The 22,037-nt window shown below is 35.8% G+C and overlaps 1 protein-coding gene across 5 annotated transcripts in view; it reads right to left on the bottom strand.

Annotated features, from left to right (window-relative positions):
• Positions 1 to 22,037, bottom strand: part of dgkd (diacylglycerol kinase delta) — a 45,381-nt gene that overhangs the window by 3,820 nt on the left and 19,524 nt on the right. For 3 of the 5 annotated variants that reach the window (XM_039660507.2, XM_039660509.2, XM_039660510.2), the window contains 26 exons: positions 20,924 to 21,028; positions 19,495 to 19,627; positions 18,262 to 18,368; positions 18,027 to 18,152; positions 17,813 to 17,915; positions 16,118 to 16,280; positions 15,831 to 15,939; positions 15,276 to 15,415; positions 15,115 to 15,199; positions 13,634 to 13,728; positions 13,446 to 13,545; positions 13,066 to 13,342; positions 12,408 to 12,539; positions 12,200 to 12,328; positions 10,939 to 11,032; positions 10,735 to 10,845; positions 9,437 to 9,533; positions 9,157 to 9,264; positions 8,974 to 9,087; positions 7,974 to 8,108; positions 6,062 to 6,216; positions 4,456 to 4,564; positions 4,228 to 4,320; positions 2,861 to 2,980; positions 1,625 to 1,742; positions 915 to 1,045 (listed from right to left, as the gene is read on the bottom strand). In XM_039660507.2, coding sequence (XP_039516441.1) covers positions 915 to 1,045; positions 1,625 to 1,742; positions 2,861 to 2,980; positions 4,228 to 4,320; positions 4,456 to 4,564; positions 6,062 to 6,216; positions 7,974 to 8,108; positions 8,974 to 9,087; positions 9,157 to 9,264; positions 9,437 to 9,533; positions 10,735 to 10,845; positions 10,939 to 11,032; positions 12,200 to 12,328; positions 12,408 to 12,539; positions 13,066 to 13,342; positions 13,446 to 13,545; positions 13,634 to 13,728; positions 15,115 to 15,199; positions 15,276 to 15,415; positions 15,831 to 15,939; positions 16,118 to 16,280; positions 17,813 to 17,915; positions 18,027 to 18,152; positions 18,262 to 18,368; positions 19,495 to 19,627; positions 20,924 to 21,028 — 3,189 coding nt within the window. Of the gene's footprint in view, positions 1 to 914; positions 1,046 to 1,624; positions 1,743 to 2,860; positions 2,981 to 4,227; positions 4,321 to 4,455; positions 4,565 to 6,061; positions 6,217 to 7,973; positions 8,109 to 8,973; positions 9,088 to 9,156; positions 9,265 to 9,436; positions 9,534 to 10,734; positions 10,846 to 10,938; positions 11,033 to 11,827; positions 11,840 to 12,199; positions 12,329 to 12,407; positions 12,540 to 13,065; positions 13,343 to 13,445; positions 13,546 to 13,633; positions 13,729 to 15,114; positions 15,200 to 15,275; positions 15,416 to 15,830; positions 15,940 to 16,117; positions 16,281 to 17,812; positions 17,916 to 18,026; positions 18,153 to 18,261; positions 18,369 to 19,494; positions 19,628 to 20,923; positions 21,029 to 22,037 lie in introns of all 5 variants that reach the window. The other 2 variants (XM_089121552.1, XM_039660508.2) reach the window with 2 other exon arrangements.

The following is a 22,037-nucleotide window of genomic DNA, read 5'->3' as shown; positions in this document are numbered from 1 at the left end:
TATATATATAGTATATTGATTTATATTGATTATAACAGTGGATGCCGTGACCTATTTTTTTTAAATTGCATCTTAAAAGCAAGTTATTGCAACTTAAAAACAACAAACATACAAAAAAAAAAAAAAAAACGTGATTTAATAATATTATAAATACGTGTATTTAATTTTTTTTTAGAGTCTATTACATTACATCATTTCACACTATATCACAGGACTATTAAATGCAGTGTTATTTTAGTAACACTGATATACTATTTATAGTTTTTGTTAATATTTTGAACGAGTTTTTCAACATTAATTTCATTTAGTAATTTTATTACATTTGTTTCTTAAAATAAATATATATATATAGCGTTTTTTTTAATTAAGTTTCAGTTTATTTAGTTTTAGTTATGTTAGTGCTTCAACTTAAACCATAAGTGAAAATGACTTGGCAACAAGCTGAAATAAAATACATTTAAGTTAAATTTTACTTTATTTCAGTTAATGTTTTTTTTTTTTTTTAAGTATTTAACTTTTAAGGGTTTTAGTTTTAGTTAACGATAATAACCCTGGTGAGATCAGGCATTTATTTAAATCTAATTGTATTTATTTAATCAATTTATTTGTATATTTATTTGAATAATTTAATTCAATTAATAATTTTTATTAAATTATTTTTCATTATTTAATCTATTTATCATTTTTTATAAATTATTTATATATTTATTTTAACCGAGTATATATATATATATATATATATATATATATATATATATATATATATATATTAGTTATTTACATCAAATTTTAGTTTTATCTTCTCTTATTTAGTTATCCTAGTTTAATCTTCTCTTGGTTAGTTTCATTTTCTCTTGATTATTGATGTATTTGTTGTGTCTCCTGGATTACGGCACAAGTAAAGCTCGTCAAACCTTCAGGTCTCTCCTCTCCAGCTGGAGCAGTTCTGGTCCTCTGATATCGTGTCTGATGAAGATCTCCTTATACTCGGACAGACAGAGCACCTCCAGCCAGACGCCCACCTCCTCTACACCCCAGGTGTTCACTGCTCAGAGAACACACACACTCACTAGATGAGCTGAGAGAGAAGTGGACACTAGGGCTGGGCAAAAAAATATATTTTTAAAAATGTAGTCGATTCAAAATCGATTCTCAAAAGCCACAAATTGATTTTTTCCCCCCATATTTATTCATATATCACCAAAAAGCCAGTATTAGTTTCCCTCCACAGCCTCCATGTTACAGCTAATGCTAATGTATTTGTGTTTTATCTTCTAGACATAAAATAACCTGATCCTGTTTGATCAACTCGCATCTTGCATTAAAATCCTGTCTATTCATTGTATGCATTTGAAATATAGAGTTGTCTTCTGTTTTATTGTACCTAAAATACAAATATTTTTTTTATATACAGGTTTGTGGCTCTTAATTTCTTTTTATTCATTAACCACTTGTAAACTTATGTTCACAAGTTATTTTTTATAAATAAAGAATTTGTATTAAACCTATATTCATTGAGTCGAATCTGGAATCGAAATGGAAAATAGAATTTAGAATCGAATCGAATTAAGAGCTTGCGAACATCTGAATGGATACCCAGCCCTAGTGGACACTCAGGCCGTACCTGGCATGTTGAGGGCGGCGCACGTCTCTTTGTTTTTGTTGTTTTTGTCTTTCTTGAATTTGGGCACGAGGCGAAACTTTGCACTGCGACTCCGCTTGGAGAAATCCGACAGCTGACCCTGCACGCAAACACACATTAACACACTGCAATACAGTAAGCTGCACAGTATTTCAAAGTACAAATTTACATTTAATCATTTAGCAGGCATTTTTATCCAAAGCGACAAACAAATGAAAAGAATAGAAGGAGTTAAACTAACAATACGACAACAATATGAAATAATATCGAGATATGGCTTAGTGCGCTTGTTAAATCATGCAAGTTATGATTTAATTAAATCAATATATGCGCTATTATTATTAGAGCTGCATGTGTATAAATGAACAACGGCAGCGCATGGTTTTATTTGCCGGAAACCCATCAAAATAAAATAATGATCGGTTCCTGTTAGAAATTAAGACAGTTTTTTATTTCAATTTTACAATAAAATAAAATATTTTATTTTATTTATATTTTTTTATATTTTATTTATATTTTAAATAAAATATTTTTCTTATTTTATTTTACAGAACCACAGTGTTACTACAATATATTTCTTATTTTGTGAAATATTTTTTTATTTTTAACCACAACAAAATCCTAGTTATTATTTTTAGTCATACAAACAGTGGGAATTATTCAAGATTAAAAAAAAAAAATACTAGTGTAGGTTTACTTTCTAACTATTTCTAGTTATATACTATACTCTATACTATTTCTCTTTCATTTCTAGTAAATTTCACAAATAATTCCAAAGAAATAGCCTGCTGAATGTTGAATTAAATGTTACATTTTGAACTAGAAAGACTGAAATTTATTGTAAAACTGGCTCCAATAATCTTTACCTACATAGTTCAGCCCTAAAAAAGAAATGTGTAAAAAGTACATTTTATAGCACATTACTAACACGCTCTTTAAATAAAAAACAATAACCATTGACTTTAGACCAGCTTTCAGTTGGCCAATGTCAAAATAGCAATGCGGTGGAATACACACCTCATTTTCAGACCAGCACCCATGGGCGCAAATGTAAAAAAATGATAATTGCGTCGGGCTGAAACTAGCGAAACTCACTTTCCTGGCGCTGCATTGCACCAGGCAGCCTAAATATATTATTTTTTGTCCCAGTATCATGCAGCCCAAGACTACAGACACTAAAACACCCTAAAAACATGTGTGTGTGCGTGTTCAAGGCACCTCGTCGTCGGCCGGGTCGATGAGCTGACTGAGCCAGCTGATGTCTGTCAGTCTGCGTAACTCTTGAGTGACGGAAGCCAGCGCTCCACTGAGCTGATCTCTCTGAGGAGGATCCAACTGCTGGAGACACACACACACACACACCAGAGGAAGAGTTGCAATCAGCGTATCTCAAACAATCACTTGAGTTTAGACAGTGTTGTGTGTAACTCATTACAAGTAACTTGAGTGTATAATCAGATTACTTTTTAAGTAACTAGTAAAGTAACGCATTGCTTTTTCAATTTACAATCCTGAGCTTTCGTCTGTTCGCCGACCTACACCAAGTCAACAGTTACGATCAGTGTTGGGGGAAGTAATGCATTACAATATTGGGTTACTCCCAAAAAGGTTACTTGGTTACTTTTTATGAAAAGTAATGCGTAACATTATTAGTTACTTTGCATAAAAAGTAACTAAGTAATGTAATTAGTTCCTTTTAGGGGGAGTAATGCAATATTGTAATGCATTACTTTTGATTACTGATCATAGACACTCTGATTGTGACCAATGAGTTTTTATTACACATTCCTCCGATAAACATCATTAAAATACTGTGACGTGGCATTTCTAAAATATTTCCAAAAATTTATATATATATATATATATATATATATATTAGTGTAGGTTTTTCATCATTTTATTTTATGCTGGACAAATAGTTGCAATCAGGTCACAATGGACAAATCAAGTTTACAATGGAAGCTTGTTTCCACCACAGAATGAAAAATAAAAAATGCAATTGCAACTTTTAATCTCGCAATTCTGACTTTATTTCTCACAATTGCGAGATATAAAGTCAGAATTGCGTGTTATAAAGTCAGAAATGATTGATATAAAGTCACGAGAAATAAACTATTCTGAGAGGAAAAAAGTTACTTGATAAGTCGCAATTGCGAGTTTATTTCTCAGAAAAGATGTCAGAATTTCAAGATATAAACTCGCAATTATGTGTTATAAAGTCAGAATTGCGAGATGTGAACTGAGTCTCAATTTTTATGAGTTAATTGCATTAATTATGAGTTAACACTAACAATTAATTATGAGTCTTTTTTACTCATAATTGCAACTTTATATTTTGCCATTGCAACTATTTTTTCACAATTTTGACTTGTATCTCGCAATTGCGATTATTTCTCAGAACTGCGACTTCATATCTTGCAATTGTGAGATAAAAAGTCATAATAATTTCAGAGATATTTTTTTTTTATTCAGTGGCGGAAACAAGCTTCCATTTCTAATTTGTTTAAAAAAAATTTAAGTTTAGTTTTTTTTAAATCTAATATTAATATTTTATTTTATTTTATTGTATGTCATGATTCACTCACCAGGCACATCTTTCCCGCGAGCAGCAGTTCGGTCTCACTGTGAAGAGCTTTGACGTTACTGACCATCTCCATCACAACGCTACAGGTCAAACCCTACACACACACACACACACACACACACACGTCACTCCATAAGTACGATGTTATAAGTTTGCACTCGTCTGAATCTGAACCAAACACGAGTCATGATCAGCAGGCTGTGATTGACAGGTGTCAGACGCCACTCACTCCGCTGCTTTTGTTGGCGTACACGCGGTCCATGGCTTTAGAGCTGGCGTTCACCGCATGAGCCAACTCCTGCTCGATAGTGTGATGAGACTCTGCCACTTCCCTGATACTGAACACACACACACATATACAACCACACATTTCAGTTTATGCATATATAGTATGCATAAATATATATAATCTACTCTATTATATATATTTATGCAGCATCTGTTTTTTTTTTCATCATCCTTTGGCTGCGCTACATTATATGATCATGTGATCATTCATTAAACTGCTATTAAACCATTTTAATCTTAAAGTGACGGCAGCCTAATGAACCTGATAAACCCGATAAACCTGCTGCCGTCTGTCATTAATGTAAATCAAAGAACAAAAAGACAGAGAAAATCACTCACTCTTCGACTAAATAAAATATCGTAATTTTAAAAATAGACGAATCCTTATTAAAGTTTCTTTAAGTACTTTCATTTTAGGTGTGATTAATCAACATACAGTAAAAACAGGTAAATCATATTACAATTTCAAATAACTGTTTCCATGTGAATATATATATATATATATATATATATATATATATATTAGGGCTGTGCAAAAATTAATTGCGATTAATCACATCCAAAATAAAAGTCTTTGTTTACATAATATATTTGTGTGTGCTGTATATAATTATTTTGTATATATAAATACACACACATGCATGTATATATTTCAGAAAATGTGTTATTCATATATAAAATATTTATATTTATACAATATAGATTATGTATTTCTATATATATACAGAATTTAAGCGCAAATAATTCTTAAATATATACATGCATGCATAGGTAATTATATATGCAAAATAATTATATACAGCACACACAAATATATTATGTAAACACAGACTTTTATTTTGGATGCGATTAATCGCAATTAATTTTTGCACAGCCCTAATATATATATATATATATATATATATATATATATAAGTGTAATTTATTCCTGTGATTACTCCATTACTCCAGCCTTCAGTGTCACATGATCCTTCAGAAATGAATATAATATGTTGATTTGATGCTCAAAAAACATTTATGATTATTATCAGTTGAAAACGGTTCATATTTCTGTGGAAACTTTGATACATTTTATTTTATTAGGATTCTTTGGTGAATAGAAATTTCAAAAGAAATTACAAAATTATTTGAAATAGACATTATAATAACATTATAAATCTCTTTACTCCCATTTTTGCAATCTTGATGAATAAAATCACAAATTTACTCATTAAAAAAAAAATATATATATATATATATATATGAAGAGTTCAGATGCAAAAGCCTCTAAGTGCCATTTGAAATTTTCTTCTAAAATGATCATTTTTATCAAGCTTGTATATTTAAGTTCAGTAATTTCACTTAAATGGCAATGATAATTACCTATTAATTGTTATTTAAGTGAAATTACTGAACTTGAATATACAAGCTTGATAAAAATCATCATTAAAGAAGAAAATTTCAAATGACATTTAGAGGCTTTTGCATCTGAACTCTTCATATATAAATATATATCTTACTGTGCCCAATCTTATGGACGGTTAAACCTGAGCATCAGATCTGCGTACCTGTGTATCAGCGCCCCGGCCGCCTGCCCGAACAGACTGATCTGAGTGGTCTCGTCTTCAGAAACGATCTCCGGCTGTGATGCATGCTGGGAAACCAGCCGAGGAATCTCTCCTCTCTGTTTATCCTCCCATGATTTCAGAGTGTTTTCGAACGCCTGCAAAACAGCCACAGTTGAGTCGTGTTTTACTCATTTGAAGGTCAATTTCAATTCAATTCACGTGTGTTTGTACAGCGCTTTTCACAATACACATCATCTCAAAGCAGCTTTACAGAAAGTGCATGAGTCCACATTACAATTTAGAGTTATGCAGAAACAATGAGCTCATTCAAGTTATGAATATTTGTTTGTTAACAAAAGTGACCCCGGATCACAAACCCAGTCACATGACGCACGGGTGGCAATATCCAACAACACATTGTGTGGGTCAAAATTATCAATTTTTCTTCTATGCCATAAATCATTAGGATATTAAGTAAAGATCATGTTAAATGAAGATATTTAGTCAATTTCTAACTGAAAATATATAAAACATGTATTTTGTTTTATAAATATATAAAACATTTGTATCGCCAACATAAATGCACAACTATAAAGACGATTTTCTCAATGTATCGATTTTTTGCACCCTCAGATTCCAGATATTTAAATAGTGAACTATTATAATAAACCATACATCACTGGAAAGCTTATTAATTCAACGTTCATATGATGTATAAATCTCAATTTCTCAAAAATTCTCTCAAAAATGTTAAAAAATGGTCCCACTTTATGTTAAGTTAATCGAAAAATAAGTACAATGTTCTTGTTGTGTTCATGTTGTATAGTAAAACACTTGTGTATCTTGTGTACAGTGTGTAATTATAATAAATGTAATAATTGCATGAATTACATGCAGGTATTTTAAAAATATTAGTACAATTAGTACAAAGTTTCTTCTGCTCACCAAGGCTGCTTTATTTGATGAAAAAAACAAAGACAAACAGTAATATTGTGAAATATTATGACAATTTAAAATGACTGTTTTCTATTTTAATATATTTTAAAATGCAATTTGAAAGCATTACTGTTGCTGATTACACATCAGTTTTCAGTGTCACATGATCCTTCAGAAATCATTCTAATATGCTGATTTTATGCTCAAAAAACATAAATTATTATTTTCAATGTTGAAAACAGTCGTGCACCATTTTCCCCCCAAAATTCTCTGATGAAAAGAAAGTTCAAAAGAACAGCATTTATTTAAAATATAATCTTTTCTAACATTATAAATGTCTTTACTGTAACTTTTGATCGATTTAACTCATCCTCCTCGATGTATAAAAGTATTTTCTAATTTCTTTCCCCCAAAAATCAAAAATAAATTCTTACTGACCCCAAACTTTTGAAGGGTAGTGATGATTAATGTTACAAAAGCTTTCCATTTCAGATCAATTCTCTTTTGAACTTTCTATTCATCAAAGAATCCTGAAATAAAAATGTAAAAAGCTGTTTTCAACATGGATAATAATCATAAATGTTTCTTGAGCATCATATTATAATAATTTCTGTAGGATCATGTGACACTGAAGACTGGAGTAATGATGAAGTAAATTCAGCTTTGATCACAGGAATAAATTACACTTCACTATATATTCACATAGAAAACCGCTGTTTTAAATTGTAATAATATTTCACAATATTTCTGTGTTTTTTTTTTGTATTTTTTATCAAATAATTGCAGCCTTGGTGAGCAGAAGAGACTTCTTTTAAAAACATAAAAATTTTACACTGTATGTGTACACATGTACTAAGTAGATTTTAAAGTGAGACCCACAAAATGTACCCATGTGACTGGTTTTGTGATCCCAGGTCCAGTTATGATTATTGGTATAAATGTAGCATAGGTGGAGTTCCCATGATGCCTCACTGACCCGGTCTCTGGTGAGGGTTTGAGTGCGGTTCTTGTGGAGGATCCGGATGTATCCGGGCGGCTGGATCCAGGCCTCTCCGTCCACCTGCACAGGCACACCTTCATCTCCCAGAATCGTGATCTTCACCGTTCGACACTGATGAACACACAAACACTCGTTACACTACAGGGGCTTCTGCACCGTTTCATGGTTCCCGGTTGTTGAGCGTGTGTACAGTGGTGTGAATAAGTGTTGGCACCCATGCTAAAGTTGCCTAAAAAGAGGAATAAAAAATCATCTTTTGGATGTTGATCTTAATGCCTTAATTAGAAAAATGAGGAAAACTCCAACCTTTAAGGACACCAATTTTCTTTGTGAATGAATAATGTATCATAAATAAATAAATGTTTTTCCTTAAAATACAGGGTGCATAAGTCAGGGTTAAATTCCCATAGAGTCAGGCAGATTTTTATTTTTAAAAGCCAGTTATTTCATGGATCCAGGATAATATGCATCCTGATAAAGTTCCCTATTAAAATATCCCCACATCATCACACACCTTCCACCACACCTAGGGTACTTTCCATAAGATCATCTTTCAATGCAAATCAAACCAGCTATTAGGCTAACTGAAGTAAAACCATGCCAATCTCTAGGTGTGGTGAAGGTGTGTGATGATGTGGGGATATTTTAATAGGGAACTTTATCAGGATGCATATTATCCTGGATCCATGAAATAACTGGCTTTTAAAAATAAAAATCTGCCCGACTCTATGGGGATTTAACATAGGGGTGTCCTGACTTATGCACCCTGTATTTTAAGAAAAAATATTTATTTATTTATGATGCATTATTCATTCACAAAGAAAATTGGTGTCCTTAAAGGTTGGAGTTTTCCTCATTTTTCTAATTAAGGCATTAAGATCAACATCCAAAAGATGATTTTTTATTCCTCTTTTTAGGCAACTTTAGCATGGGTGTCCAAACTTATTCACACCACTGTATGTGTGTGTGTGTGTACCTGTGCGATACGGTGGTGCTGTAGATTAATAACTCTAGAAACAGCCATCTGCATGCTGCCGAACACAGCCACCACCTCCAGGATCTTATCGTCAAATGACGGCGCCGTGAACGTCTGTGAACAAACACACATTTTATGAGAAACACACACATACACACACTGAATGGAGTTGAACAAACTTACGTCGTCCTCTTTAGTTCCGCCCCAGAAGTTTGTTCCTCCTGCGTAACTGGGAATGTTCAACACTGCGATTCCTTGGAGACTGGGAAGAGGGATCGGCCTCCCGTCACACTACACACACACACACACACACACACTCAGGTTATGTACGATTCACCTCGTAAGCGATACGATATGACAAAAAAAATGAACATTTGGCCAATTCACGATTTCAATTATTAACAACTCTGTTACAGAAAGCTCTCTCTCTCTTAAACACACACACACACACACACACACTAACCTCCAGCAGAACTCTCTGTTCCAGGTTCTTGTATGTTCTGTGTAAAAGTTCTCTGGTGCCGAGGACTCCATACCACATCATGTTTTTAGTACGACTCCTAAACACACACACACACACAGGTTATTAGAGATGGGAATCAATCACCAGAGAACCCATGATAATAATATCACAATTCTTAAGCCATGATACAATATTATTGCAATTTTAAACATCTTGCAATATGATATATTGTGATTTATCCCGTTTAAAGAAAAACACACACATATTTATCTAACAAGATCAAGTCTCAGTCTGCTCATTTCTCATATATTTCTTCCCTTCCTTAAATTTCTTCCCTTCCTTGTTAAATATTTTCCGTCCTCATATTTTACACATTATTTACGATCAAAATCACAGTTGTAGCTAAAATAAAAATATTCAATGTTTTTACACTCAATTCAATTCAATGTATTTGTTTACAAACACCCAAATGAACAAGTCAAATTTGAAACTATTCAGTTATGAAATGTAATTATGTGGCGAATAATATAATTATAATGTTGTTTATGAAGATACATATATTTGCCATTACAGATATTTAAAACCCTATGACTTGGACACTAGATGGCGCTATGAATTATTTTATTTATTAATTTCTTAATTAGATTTACAGACAAACATTATATTATAGACCATATATGAGAGTATATATATATATATATATATATATATATTATAAAAGAGTTGCATTAATAAAATAAAAATTAAAAACCAAACAAAAGAGAGAAAGACAAAAAACAGCAGTTCTCAGTTATTGGATCTGACAGCATTAAAATCATTTTTTAAGTCATTTTTAAAAAAAAAATTGAAAAAAAAAAACAACAAATTAAACTTTAAATATGAACCTCTTTATGGTTCAATATTTATCCGAATAGAAGTGTGTAGTGACAGTAAAGACATTTATAATGTTACAAAAGATTATATTTCAAATAAATGATGTTCTTTTGAACTTTCTGCTCATCAAAGAATCCTAAAAAATAAAATGTATCGCCCTTTTCACAGAAATATGAAAATTGATAATAATCATAAATGGTTCTTGATCATCAGATCATCATATTAGAGTGATTTCTGGAGGATCATGTGACACTGAAGACTGGAGTAATGGAGTAATCACTGGAATAAATGACACTTTACTATATGTTTACACAGAAAACAGTTATTTATATTCTAATAATATTTCAGAATTTTAACTGTATTTTTGATCAAATAAATGCAGGAACTTTTGAACATCATGAGACGTTTTTGACGTGTTTCCGTACCTGCATTTCTCGGGATGCTCGTCACGTTTGTTGTTGAAGTCCAGAGAGATTTTGGCATCCAGGCCGATCCCGAAATAATTATTCATCACGCATTTCTCTGTGTACAGGTCCCTGAAACACACACACAGAGAAGAGGCACTTTCCCATCAGCCTTTTCCCTGAAGCCCCTTTAGAGGTCAGTGTTGACAAGGTCATGTGACTCACAGGTTTTCTGGATCACAGCTGAAGGGGTCAGCGTTGACCAGCAGCCGGCTAATCACTGACCCGCTGAAAGAGCCCGACACACCTGCCCTGAGACCTGCACACACACACACACACACACCACATGAGCATCTCAACAACATCAAAACACTGCTGTATTCATCACCACTGCTGCTCTTGCGTCATGCTAGCAACATGCTAATCACGTAAACAACATTCTAATCGCGTTATATTCTTGTTAATAACATGATAACAAAATGTCAGTCGTGTTAGCATCAATGCAAGCAAAATGCTAATGATGTCAGCATTTTACTAGCAACATGCTAATTGTGTTAATATTTTGTGTTAGAACACACCCGCCCTGAGATCTACACACACACCACATGAACATCTCAACAACATCAAAACACTGCTGTATTCATCACCACTGCTGCTCTTGCGTCATGCTAGCAACATGCTAATCACGTAAACAACATTCTAATCGCGTTATATTCTTGTTAATAACATGATAACAAAATGTCAGTCGTGTTAGCATCAATGCAAGAAAAATGCTAATGATGTCAGCATTTTACTAGCAACATGCTAATTGTGTTAATATCTTGTGTTAGTACACACCCGCCCTGAGATCTACACACACACACACACCGCATGAACATCTCAACAACATCAAAACACTGCTGTATTCTTCACCACTGCTGCTCTTGCGTCATGCTAGCAACATGCTAATAGTGTTAGCATCACGTAAACAACATTCTAATCGCGTTATATTCTTGTTAATAACATGCTAACAAAATGTCAATCATGTTAGCATCAATGCTAGCAAAATGCTAATGATGTCAGCATTTTGCTAGCAACATGCTAATTGTGTTATTATTCTTGTGTTAGTACACACCCGCCCTGAGACCTGCACACACACACACACACACACACACACTGCTTGAGGGTCGCAACAACATCAAACACTGCTTTATTCATCATCACTGCTGCTCTGCTGCAACATGCTAAAATTGTGCAAATCATGTTAGCATAACGCTAGCAACATGCTAATCATGTTAACATCTTGTTAAAAACATGTTAGCAACAACATGCTAATCATGTTCATATGTTTTACAAACTGTTAAGCATCAATGCTAACAAAATGCTAACTGTGTTAGTACACACACCCATCCTGAGACATGCACACACACACACACACACACACACACCACATGAGCGTTTCAACAACATTAAACACTGCTGTATTCATCACCACTGCTGCTCTTACTGGGATACAGGATCTTGGTGTTCAGCATGGGCATATTCTCCCGACTTCCTGTCTGGGCAGGAAGTGAGGCGGAGCTGCCTATGGACAGGCGTTCTTTACTGATGAGCTTCTCACACGGAGTCTTAGACACTGAGAGAGAGAAACATTAGTGAGTGACAGTGTGTGTATGTCATGTCAGGAAGGAGTCGTGGCGCTGAACGAGCCTCACCTCTTCGACTTGCTCGCGTTCTGTTGCTGTACGACAGCAGAGATAATCGCTCAGCGTCATCGTCCTCATCTTCATCCTCCGCAGGCAGTGACGACAAACCTTCCTCCGTCTGAGCGTTCTGTTCATCCACCGCTGAAACACCAGGTCACACATGTGAAATCTGCAGTTTTCTTTCAATCTATTTCAATAGTCAACAAAACATGCTAGCAAATGCTAATTGTGTTAGCATCATGCTAGCAAAATACTAATTGTGTTAACATCATGCTTGCAAAAACATGCTAATCTCGCAAAAATATGCTAATCATTTTAGCATATTGCTAAAACCATGCTAACAACATGCTGAATGTGGTAACATCATGTTAATTGTGTTAACACGATGCCAAGATGCTAATTGTTAAAATCATGCTAGTAACATGCTAATTTTGTTAGCATCATGCAAACAAAATGCTTATCATGTTAGCATTATGCAAAAACATTAATTATGTTGGCTTCTTGTTAAAAACATGCTGTTTGTATTAGCATCTCGCTAAACCCACACCCATATCCCTCTCAGAGTATCATGGGGGTGAGCTTTTTTGACTCGAGGCAGTGTAGTTACGCACGGGAAGCACCACATGTCTATTTTAAATTACGATACATTTAATTAAAGCTACAATACCTTTCTCCGTGTGCTCTATGATTTGTCTGATGGCTTTCTTCAGGCTGTTGGCGCGTAACATCAGCTGCTCTCGAGGTTTGAAGATGGCGGCAGGTGGTCGAGGAGAACAAGGAGCCGTGATGGTGGGCGGGGCGGTGGGCGGGGCCAAAACCACACCCTCCCCGTCAACCTGCTCTTCGGCGATGGTGGGCGGAGGCGCAGTCATCACGCTGGTGGCCTGAGATTCCTCGTTAAGCGTTTTCAGTAATGAGTCCAACTTTTCTTTAAGCACACCACACTGCATACAAAAAGTGTACTTCATCAGCCAATCAGAAAACACTTCCAGCCTCCAAAAGCCAATCACAAAACAGCAAGTCAGCTAATAGTCAATCACAGCTCACCTTTTTAGCCATGACCTCTGATTCTTCAGAATTTTCTGTGTTCTTCTCGTACGCACGTCCCACTTTCGCAACAAAATCCTTAACTGTTTCACACAAGACTCTGAAAAAAACACACTTTTAGATAAGCAGCCAGCAGCCAGGATACACTAAAACTGAAATACACAGTGATGCACATATACTGTACGTACTTGGCGGAGGAAATGACCACAGAGTGCTGATCAGACGTCAAGATTTTAGAGAGATGAGCAGCAACAGAGTCCTCATAGGTCAGAATGTGCTGCACCTGAAACAAAACAGCCAATCAGAAGAGAGGAAACACAGAACAGCCAATCAGAAAAGAGGAAACACATAACAGCCAATCAGAAAAGAGGAAACACAGAACAGCCAATCAGAAGAGAAGAAACTCAACAGCCAATCAAAAGAGAAAAAACACAGAACAGCCAATCAGAAGACAGGAAACATAGAACAGCCAATCGGAAGAGAGGAAACACAGAAGAGCCAATCAGAAGTGAGGAAACACAGAACAGCCAATCAGAAGAGAAGAAACAGAACGGCCAATCGGAAGTGAGGAAACACAGAACAGCCAATCAGTAGAGAGGAAACACAAAGCAGCCAATCAGATGAGAGGAAACACAAAACAGCCAATCAGAAGTGAGGAAACACAGAACAGCCAATCAGAAGTGAGGAAACACAGAACAGCCAATCAAAAGAGAAAAAACACAGAACAGCCAATCAAAAGAGAGGAAACACAGAAGAGCCAATCAGAAGTGAGGAAACACAGAACAGCCAATCAGTAGAGAGGAAACACAAAACAGCCAATCAGAAGAGAGGAAACACAGAAGAGCCAATCAGAAGTGAGGAAACACAAAACAGCCAATCAGAAGTGAGGAAACACAGAACAGCCAATCAGAAGTGAGGAAACACAAAACAGCCAATCAAAAGAGAAAAAACACAGAACAGCCAATCAAAAGAGAGGAAACACAGAAGAGCCAATCAGAAGTGAGGAAACACAGAACAGCCAATCAGTAGAGAGGAAACACAAAACAGCCAATCAGAAGAGAGGAAACACAGAAGAGCCAATCAGAAGTGAGGAAACACAGAACAGCCAATCAGAAGTGAGGAAACACAGAACAGCCAATCAAAAGAGAAAAAACACAGAACAGCCAATCAGAAGACAGGAAACATAGAACAGCCAATCGGAAGAGAGGAAACACAGAAGAGCCAATCAGAAAAAAGGAAACACATAACAGCCAATCAGAAGAGAAGAAACCCAACAGCCAATCAGAAGAGAAAAAACACAGAACAGCCAATCGGGAGAGAGGAAACACAGAAGAGCCAATCAGAAGTGAGGAAACACAGAACAGCCAATCAGAAGTGAGGAAACACAGAACAGCCAATCAGTAGAGAGGAAACACAGAGGAAACACAAAGCAGCCAATCAGATGAGAGGAAACACAGAACAGCCAATCAGAAGAGAAGAAACACAGAACAGCCAATCAGAAAAGAGGACACACAGAACAGCCAATCAGAAAAGAGGACACACAGAACAGCCAATCAGAAGAGAAGAAACCCAACAGCAAATCAGAAGAGAGGAAACCCAACAGCCAATCAGAAGAGAGGAAACAGAACAGCCAATCAGGAGAGAGAACTGTCCCTTTAAATCAACATACCTCTGAGTCCTCACTGCAGTCCTCTGTTACCGTGGAGCTGGAATGTTGCCGTGGTAACTTGGTCTCATATACCATAATACTCCATCTATGAGAAATAAAAGCGTTGACTATTCAGTTCAAGGACTGTGACAGCTACTTTAAGCACACACACACACACTGACCTGTCCAGCATCTTGGTACTGGCCCTCTCCAGCTTCTCCAGTATCTGTGGTAACTGTGTGTCGTCATCGCACGCCGAGCCCCATCCCAAAACTCTGGCCAGGTCATTTCCTGTTCCCAGAGGAAGTACACCCAGCTGGCACTGCAGACCCCACATCACAACATCAAACACTCCCGCACACACACCTGCAGCTTAAACAGTCCAGCAATGGCACTAGCAACAGCGTTTCCAATCCCAGGACATGCAGGAACTGACAAAATGTGCTTTGGGTAAAGGCGTAATAAATATAAATATAGAAAAATATGAATGCACTCAAGTTGATTTTAAGGGATGCAAAAAACAAAACACACACCACAGTGCAAGCAAAGAAAATGTGTCTGAAGCCCATTGCACCCTGTGTATCGTATGCCATATTAGGATTGTGTCATGCGTCAGTGACTTTTCCGTGAGTAAGTGATGAAAAACTCATGTAGTGTTTCTGCAGATATCACAGGCATGCACACTGGGCTTCGGCTGTCGTCTGCAGTGTGAGCGAGTCTCTGTTGGGGTTGTGTACCTGTTTGTGTAAAGTCAGAGCGTCTATCTCTGACAGCACCCATCCCACACTGCCATCACCCCCACACACCAGAATACGAAACGTATCGAACTTCTGGAACAGACGCAAGCTACGAAAGACACACACACACACACATTAAGATGTAATGCAAGATTATTGATTTTCATTGTCTGAGTGGATGTTTACTATCCTGTGTGTGTGTGTGTGTATATCTGTGAGAGAGTGTGTGTCAGTGCTTGTGTATGTGTGTATGTGTGAGTGTTCACATATGTGTGTGTGAGTCTCACCCCAGATGTGGCCCTCCGTTCATCAGATCGAACACTTGAGCAGGATTCAACAGCTGTTTAAACCGCCGTAGAAACTTCACACCCTGATTATCTCCACTTTTACTGTTCACAAACACCAACAACGGGCTCGTGCAGGTCGGAGGACACGTCGCCTTCCAGAACCCTACGCACACACACACACACACACACACACACACACAAGAGAGATGGTGCATTTTCACTGTGTAAACTTTACAATAAGGTTCCATTAGTTAACATGAACTAACAATCTCAGTTAAACTTTAAACATGCATCATTTTTATCTTCAGGCGCTCGAAAGCCTGCGAGTGCTTCTATTTCTGACATAAAGCCAGAATTGGTAATTTCTAGGAGGTTTTAGGATAAGAGCTATTTCTGACGGAGAGCCCAAGGGAGAGCTCTGATTGATTGGATGATTCCAAGGGAGTGCTCTGATTGGTTGATCCTGAGGGAGTGTTCTGATTGGTTGATTCTAAAGTGGAGTGCTCTGATTGGTTGATTCCGAGGGAGTGTTCTGATTGGTTAATTACAAGGTTGTGCCCTGATTGTTTTTTTCCAAGGGAATGTTCTGATTGGTTGATCCCAATGAAATGCTCTGATTGGTTGATTCTAAAGTGGAATGCTCTGATTGGTTGATTCTGAGGGAGTGCTCTGATTGGTTGATTCTGAGGGAGTGTTCTAATTGGTTGATTCTAAAGGGGAATGCTCTGATTGGTTGATTCTGAGGGAGTGCTCTGATTGGTTAATTACAAGGTTGTGCCCTGATTGGTTTTTTCCAAGGGAATGTTCTGATTGGTTGATGCCGATGAAATGCTCTGATTGGTTGATTCTAAAGTGGAATGCTCTGATTGGTTGATTCTGAGGGAGTGCTCTGATTGGTTGATTCTGAGGGAGTGCTCTGATTGGTTGATTCTGAGGGAGTGTTCTAATTGGTTGATTCTAAAGTGGAGTGCTCTGATTGGTTGATTCTGAGGGAGTGCTCTGATTGGTTGATTCTGAGGGAGTGTTCTGATTGGTTGATTCTAAAGGGTAATGCTCTGATTGGTTGATTCTGAGGGAGTGTTCTGACTGTTTAATTACAAGGTTGTGCCCTGATTGGTTGTTTCCAAGGGAATGTTCTGATTGGTTGATCCCGATGAAATGCTCTGATTGGTTGATTCTAAAGTCGAGTGCTCTCATTGGTTGATCCTGAGGGAGTGTTCAGATTGGTTAATGGTTGTTTCCAAGGGAATGTTCTGATTGGTTGATCCCAATGGAATGCTCTGATTGGTTGATTCTAAAGGGGGAATTCTCTGATTGGTTGATTCTAAAGGGAATGCTCTGATTGGTTGATTCTAAAGTGGAGTGTTCTGATTGGTTGATTCTAAAGTGGAGTGCTCTGATTGGTTGATCCTGAGGGAGTGTTCAGATTGGTTAATTACAAGGTAGTGCTCTGATTGGTTGTTTCCAAGGGAATGTTCTGATTGGTTGATCCCAATGGAATGCTCTGATTGGTTGATTCTAAAGTGGAATGCTCTGATTGGTTGATTCTAAAGGGGGAATTCTCTGATTGGTTGATTCTAAAGGGAATGCTCTGATTGGTTGATTCTAAAGTGGAGTGTTCTGATTGGTTGATTCTAAAGGGGAAATTCTCTGATTGGTTGGTTCTAAAGGGGAATGCTCTGATTGGATGCTCACCGTCCGAGTCGATGCTGTTGAGGGCGGTGGGTGGAATCACGGAGACTTTACACTGACCCAAAGGGCACTTGGGAGAGAGCTGGTCTTTGCACCCAGCATGCACCTGGAGAATGTACACACAGTCGATTGTCATCTCTGCCTTCCATTTTACAAAGTTGCATAACATTAATAAAAGGTAATGAACGTCATAAAAATTGAACTTTCACAAACTCACCATGGCTTTACACCATAAACAGCGCCAGTCCTGAAGTCTGAGAACGCTGCCGCAGGTTTTATCACACACGGTGCATTTGGCACTGACCGGCAGATTCCCCTCCAGCCACTGATGAGGCATCGAGATCTACCCAGTTCAGGAAGGTGTTATATACAGGACAAGTAACTAGTTATAGTATTTATATAACTGTAGCTGGGAATAAATTGAAATAAAATGAACCTGACCATGCACTCACCCCATCCTCGTCCTCCAGTATGTCTTTGCCGATGGAGGCCAGTGTCGTCCATTTGCAGTTATTAGTGGCTCTGACCGCACAACGCTTGTGAGCCTTGAACTTGCACACTGTACGACACACAACGTTTTCAGTCAAGTTAAAAGGTTAGTGTACTTTCAAACCTGCAAGATTCCATCCAACTTTAAACACAAATGAAGATATTTTAATGAAATCATTAAAATCATAGAAAAATTTGGACTGTTCATACGGATTCGTTTTACCATCTCTTTATCGTCTTTTTAAAGCGACAAAGGTGAGGTTGCATACAGCTGTCAATGGATGGAAAGAAATCTCTCCGATTTAATCAATAAATTTAATTGTTGACAGAATTATTTTAAATTGAACACATAAACACGTTCGAAAGAGACTTCTAACGTAGGGTGAATGCAGGTAAAGTGGGCCGCTTTTTGTTAAACGTGTCATTTAGATACTTAGATGTTTTTGTTTTGTTTACTTTTTGTTAACTTTAAGGTCCAGCTATAATATATAAATTTGAATAGAGCTAATATAATGTATTATTTGCAAGCTATGTACTGTTCAAGCACTTATTTCCAGGTAAAGTGGGCCATCCCTGATTTATCAAAAATGATCCTGTATATTTTTTCTGTCTGTTTTCTCTAAACACTTTAATTGTGTCCATATTTAAAGCATTTTATTCTGCATTTACATTTTGCTCCTTTCTTTACTCCACAGATTAAATGTAATGCCTTATTTTCTGCTTTTTCTTTCCTCTCTTCCATCTCTGACTTAAATTTCCTAATGGCACACTCACTTGAATTTGAGTATAATTACTGAAGGTTAAAGGTCGCCCACTTTAACCTGAATCTTACACATACAGTCAGCAATATTTAAACACTTTACAAGAAAACTAACACATTTTAAATGATTTCATTCATTGCATTTCAAGTTTGTAGTAACAAACAAACCAGAAACTCCCACAATAATATTTGTTTACATTTAGTGAGCACCCTTAAGTTATAGGTTAGAAAATAAAATCTTAAATCAAAGGGTTTTCTAGCTTTAACCACACCCAACAGTATTTTATCATTTAAAGAAATAGTGTCTCTTTAATTAAAGACCATTGTCACGCTCTGAAAGTGTAAACCCATTGAGCACAGTACAAGCAAACTTAAACGGCCCGCTCTACCCTGCCGATAATGCTCAAATGAAAACTCATGATGAAGAGCGACAGACCTTCGCAGGACAGCCCGTGAGACGTGACCCCAGACAGAGCCTCCCGGCAGACGTTACAGTACGTGGGGCGAGCGTGCGAACAGGCGTACCAGTTATGCATCCCCGAGAAATGATCCATACTGAACTGAGTGGACTAGAGCAGAGAAACAAGCATGATCATAAGTGACGTTTATAATCTTACACAAGAGTCTGTTTCTACGGAGGCGTATTGCATTCACTTGAAGAAAAAAAATCTACTCTGTTTTTCTGAATTAACGAGTTAATTTTTCATGAGAAAAAAAATTTGCTCTGTTTTTCTGAATTAATGAGTTAATTTTTCATGAGAAAAAAAAATGTTGCTCTGTTTTTCTGAATTAATGAGTTAATTTTTCATGAGAAAAAAAATTTGCTCTGTTTTTCTGAATTAACGAGTTAATTTTTCATGAGAAAAAAATTTTTGCTCTGTTTTTCTGAATTAATGAGTTAATTTTTAATGGAATTTTTTTTTGCTCTGTTTTTCTGAATTAAGGAGTTAATTTTTTTATGAGAAAAAAAATTTTGCTCTGTTTTTCTGAATTAATGAGTTAATTTTTAATGGAATTTTTTTGTTTGCTCTGTTTTTCTGAATTAAGGAGTTAATTTTTCATGAGAAAAAAATTTTTGCTCTGTTTTTCTGAATTAATGAGTTACTTTTTAATGGAATTTTTTTTTGCTCTGTTTTTCTGAATTAATGAGTTAATTCAGAAAAACAGCAAAAATAAATTTTCTCATGAAAAATTAACTCATTAATTCAGAAAAACAGAGCAATTTTTTTTTCTCATGAAAAATTAACTCATTAATTCAGAAAAACAGAGCAATTTTTTTTCTCATGAAAAATTAACTCATTAATTCAGAAAAACAGAGCAAAAACTTTTTTTCTCATGAAAAATTAACTCATTAATTCAGAAAAACAGAGCAAATTTTTTTCTCATGAAAAATTAACTCATTAATTCAGAAAAACAGAGCAAATTTTTTTCTCATGAAAAATTAACTCGTTAATTCAGAAAAACAGAGCAAATTTTTTTTCTCATGAAAAATTAACTCATTAATTCAGAAAAACAGAGCAAATTTTTTTTCTCATGAAAAATTAACTCGTTAATTCAGAAAAACAGAGTAGATTTTTTTTCTTCAAGTGAATGCAATACGCTTCCGTATGTTTCAAATAAATGCTGTTCTTTTGAACTTTCTATTCATCAAAGAATCCAGAAAAATAAAATGCATCACAGTTTTCACAAAAACATGAATATTGATAATATTCTGGAGCATCAGATCATCATATTAGAGCTGCTTTGGTGAGCAGAAGAGACTGACGGTAGTGTAAGTTATTCAAACCCGTGATATAACCTCAAATAAATAGAGACTGCGGAGTAATACATGTCTCTACAACTTCCCATTAGACGGAGAATCTCACCTCGAAGTGTTCTCTGTTCTGAACACTCTTCAGCGCTGCGATCCATTCCTCCATTTCTTTCCTGTTTTCCGCACACAGAATCAGCCGACGACACGGAGTGATTACCTACAGAGAGAGAGAGAGAGAGGTCGGTCATGTGAAACTGAAGAAATCGGGAATAGATTTGTTCAAGTGTAATAAGCTGCTTTATCCACACATAACCTTTAATGTGTGTGTGTGTGTGTGTGAGTAAAAGAAACATGTGCTTCTCCTGCAAACTGCGTCAAAGGAACAAGGAACACACTGTCCACACTCTCTCTTACACACACTTCGAGCAAAGAGCTCTTGTTATTCAACTTACAGGGTGCCAAGTTAGGGCTGGGTGACAGAGCAAACATATCTGCAATGATTTTGCTCGTAATATGACATTATGCAACACTAAGAAAAAATATTGCAATGAGCTTTTTACTTGGCCATCAAGTTAACCTAAATACCGTGACATTATATTAGTTTCAGATTTCTCCTTTTTTTTAGCGATTCATTAGTAGGAGAGTGCCCAGCACAAAAAAAAAACGCATTAAGATCAATTCAAGAGAGATAGTTAGCATTATTATTATTACTCAAAGTTTTAGGGCATATGTTTTTAATAAATAAAAATGATTAAATACTCATGTGTGGTTAGTTTTATATAATGCATTTAACTTCTTGCATTAGGTGACACTTTCAATAAGGTCTCGTTTGTAAACATTAGTCGACATGAACTAACATTTATTAACATGCATAACATACGTTCAATGTTTGTTCAAAGTGCACAGATTTTTTTTAATGCTTTAAATAAATAAAAAAAATTTAAAAAATGTAAATAACGATATTGTGGCCGATATACCGTGCATACCATATATATATATATATATATATGCTTTAAGTTTTTTACATTTAAATAAAATAAATAAAAATTAAATACCAAACCTATCCTGAAACCTGTAATTATTTCAAGACTATTTGATGTCTGAATAAAAACCAATTTAACAAAAAAAATTAAATACCGATATGGTGGCCGAAATAGCGTGCATACCGTATATATATAAATATAAATGCTTTAAGTTTTTTTTTTTTTAAATGTAATTACATTTTT

Source organism: Pimephales promelas, chromosome 16 (genome assembly GCF_988280905.1).
Source record: "Pimephales promelas chromosome 16, fPimPro1.hap1.1, whole genome shotgun sequence".
Classification (NCBI taxonomy): Eukaryota; Metazoa; Chordata; class Actinopteri; order Cypriniformes; family Leuciscidae; genus Pimephales; species Pimephales promelas.
Note: the sequence above shows the minus strand (reverse complement) of the source record. Positions and strands in the feature narration are given on the sequence as shown.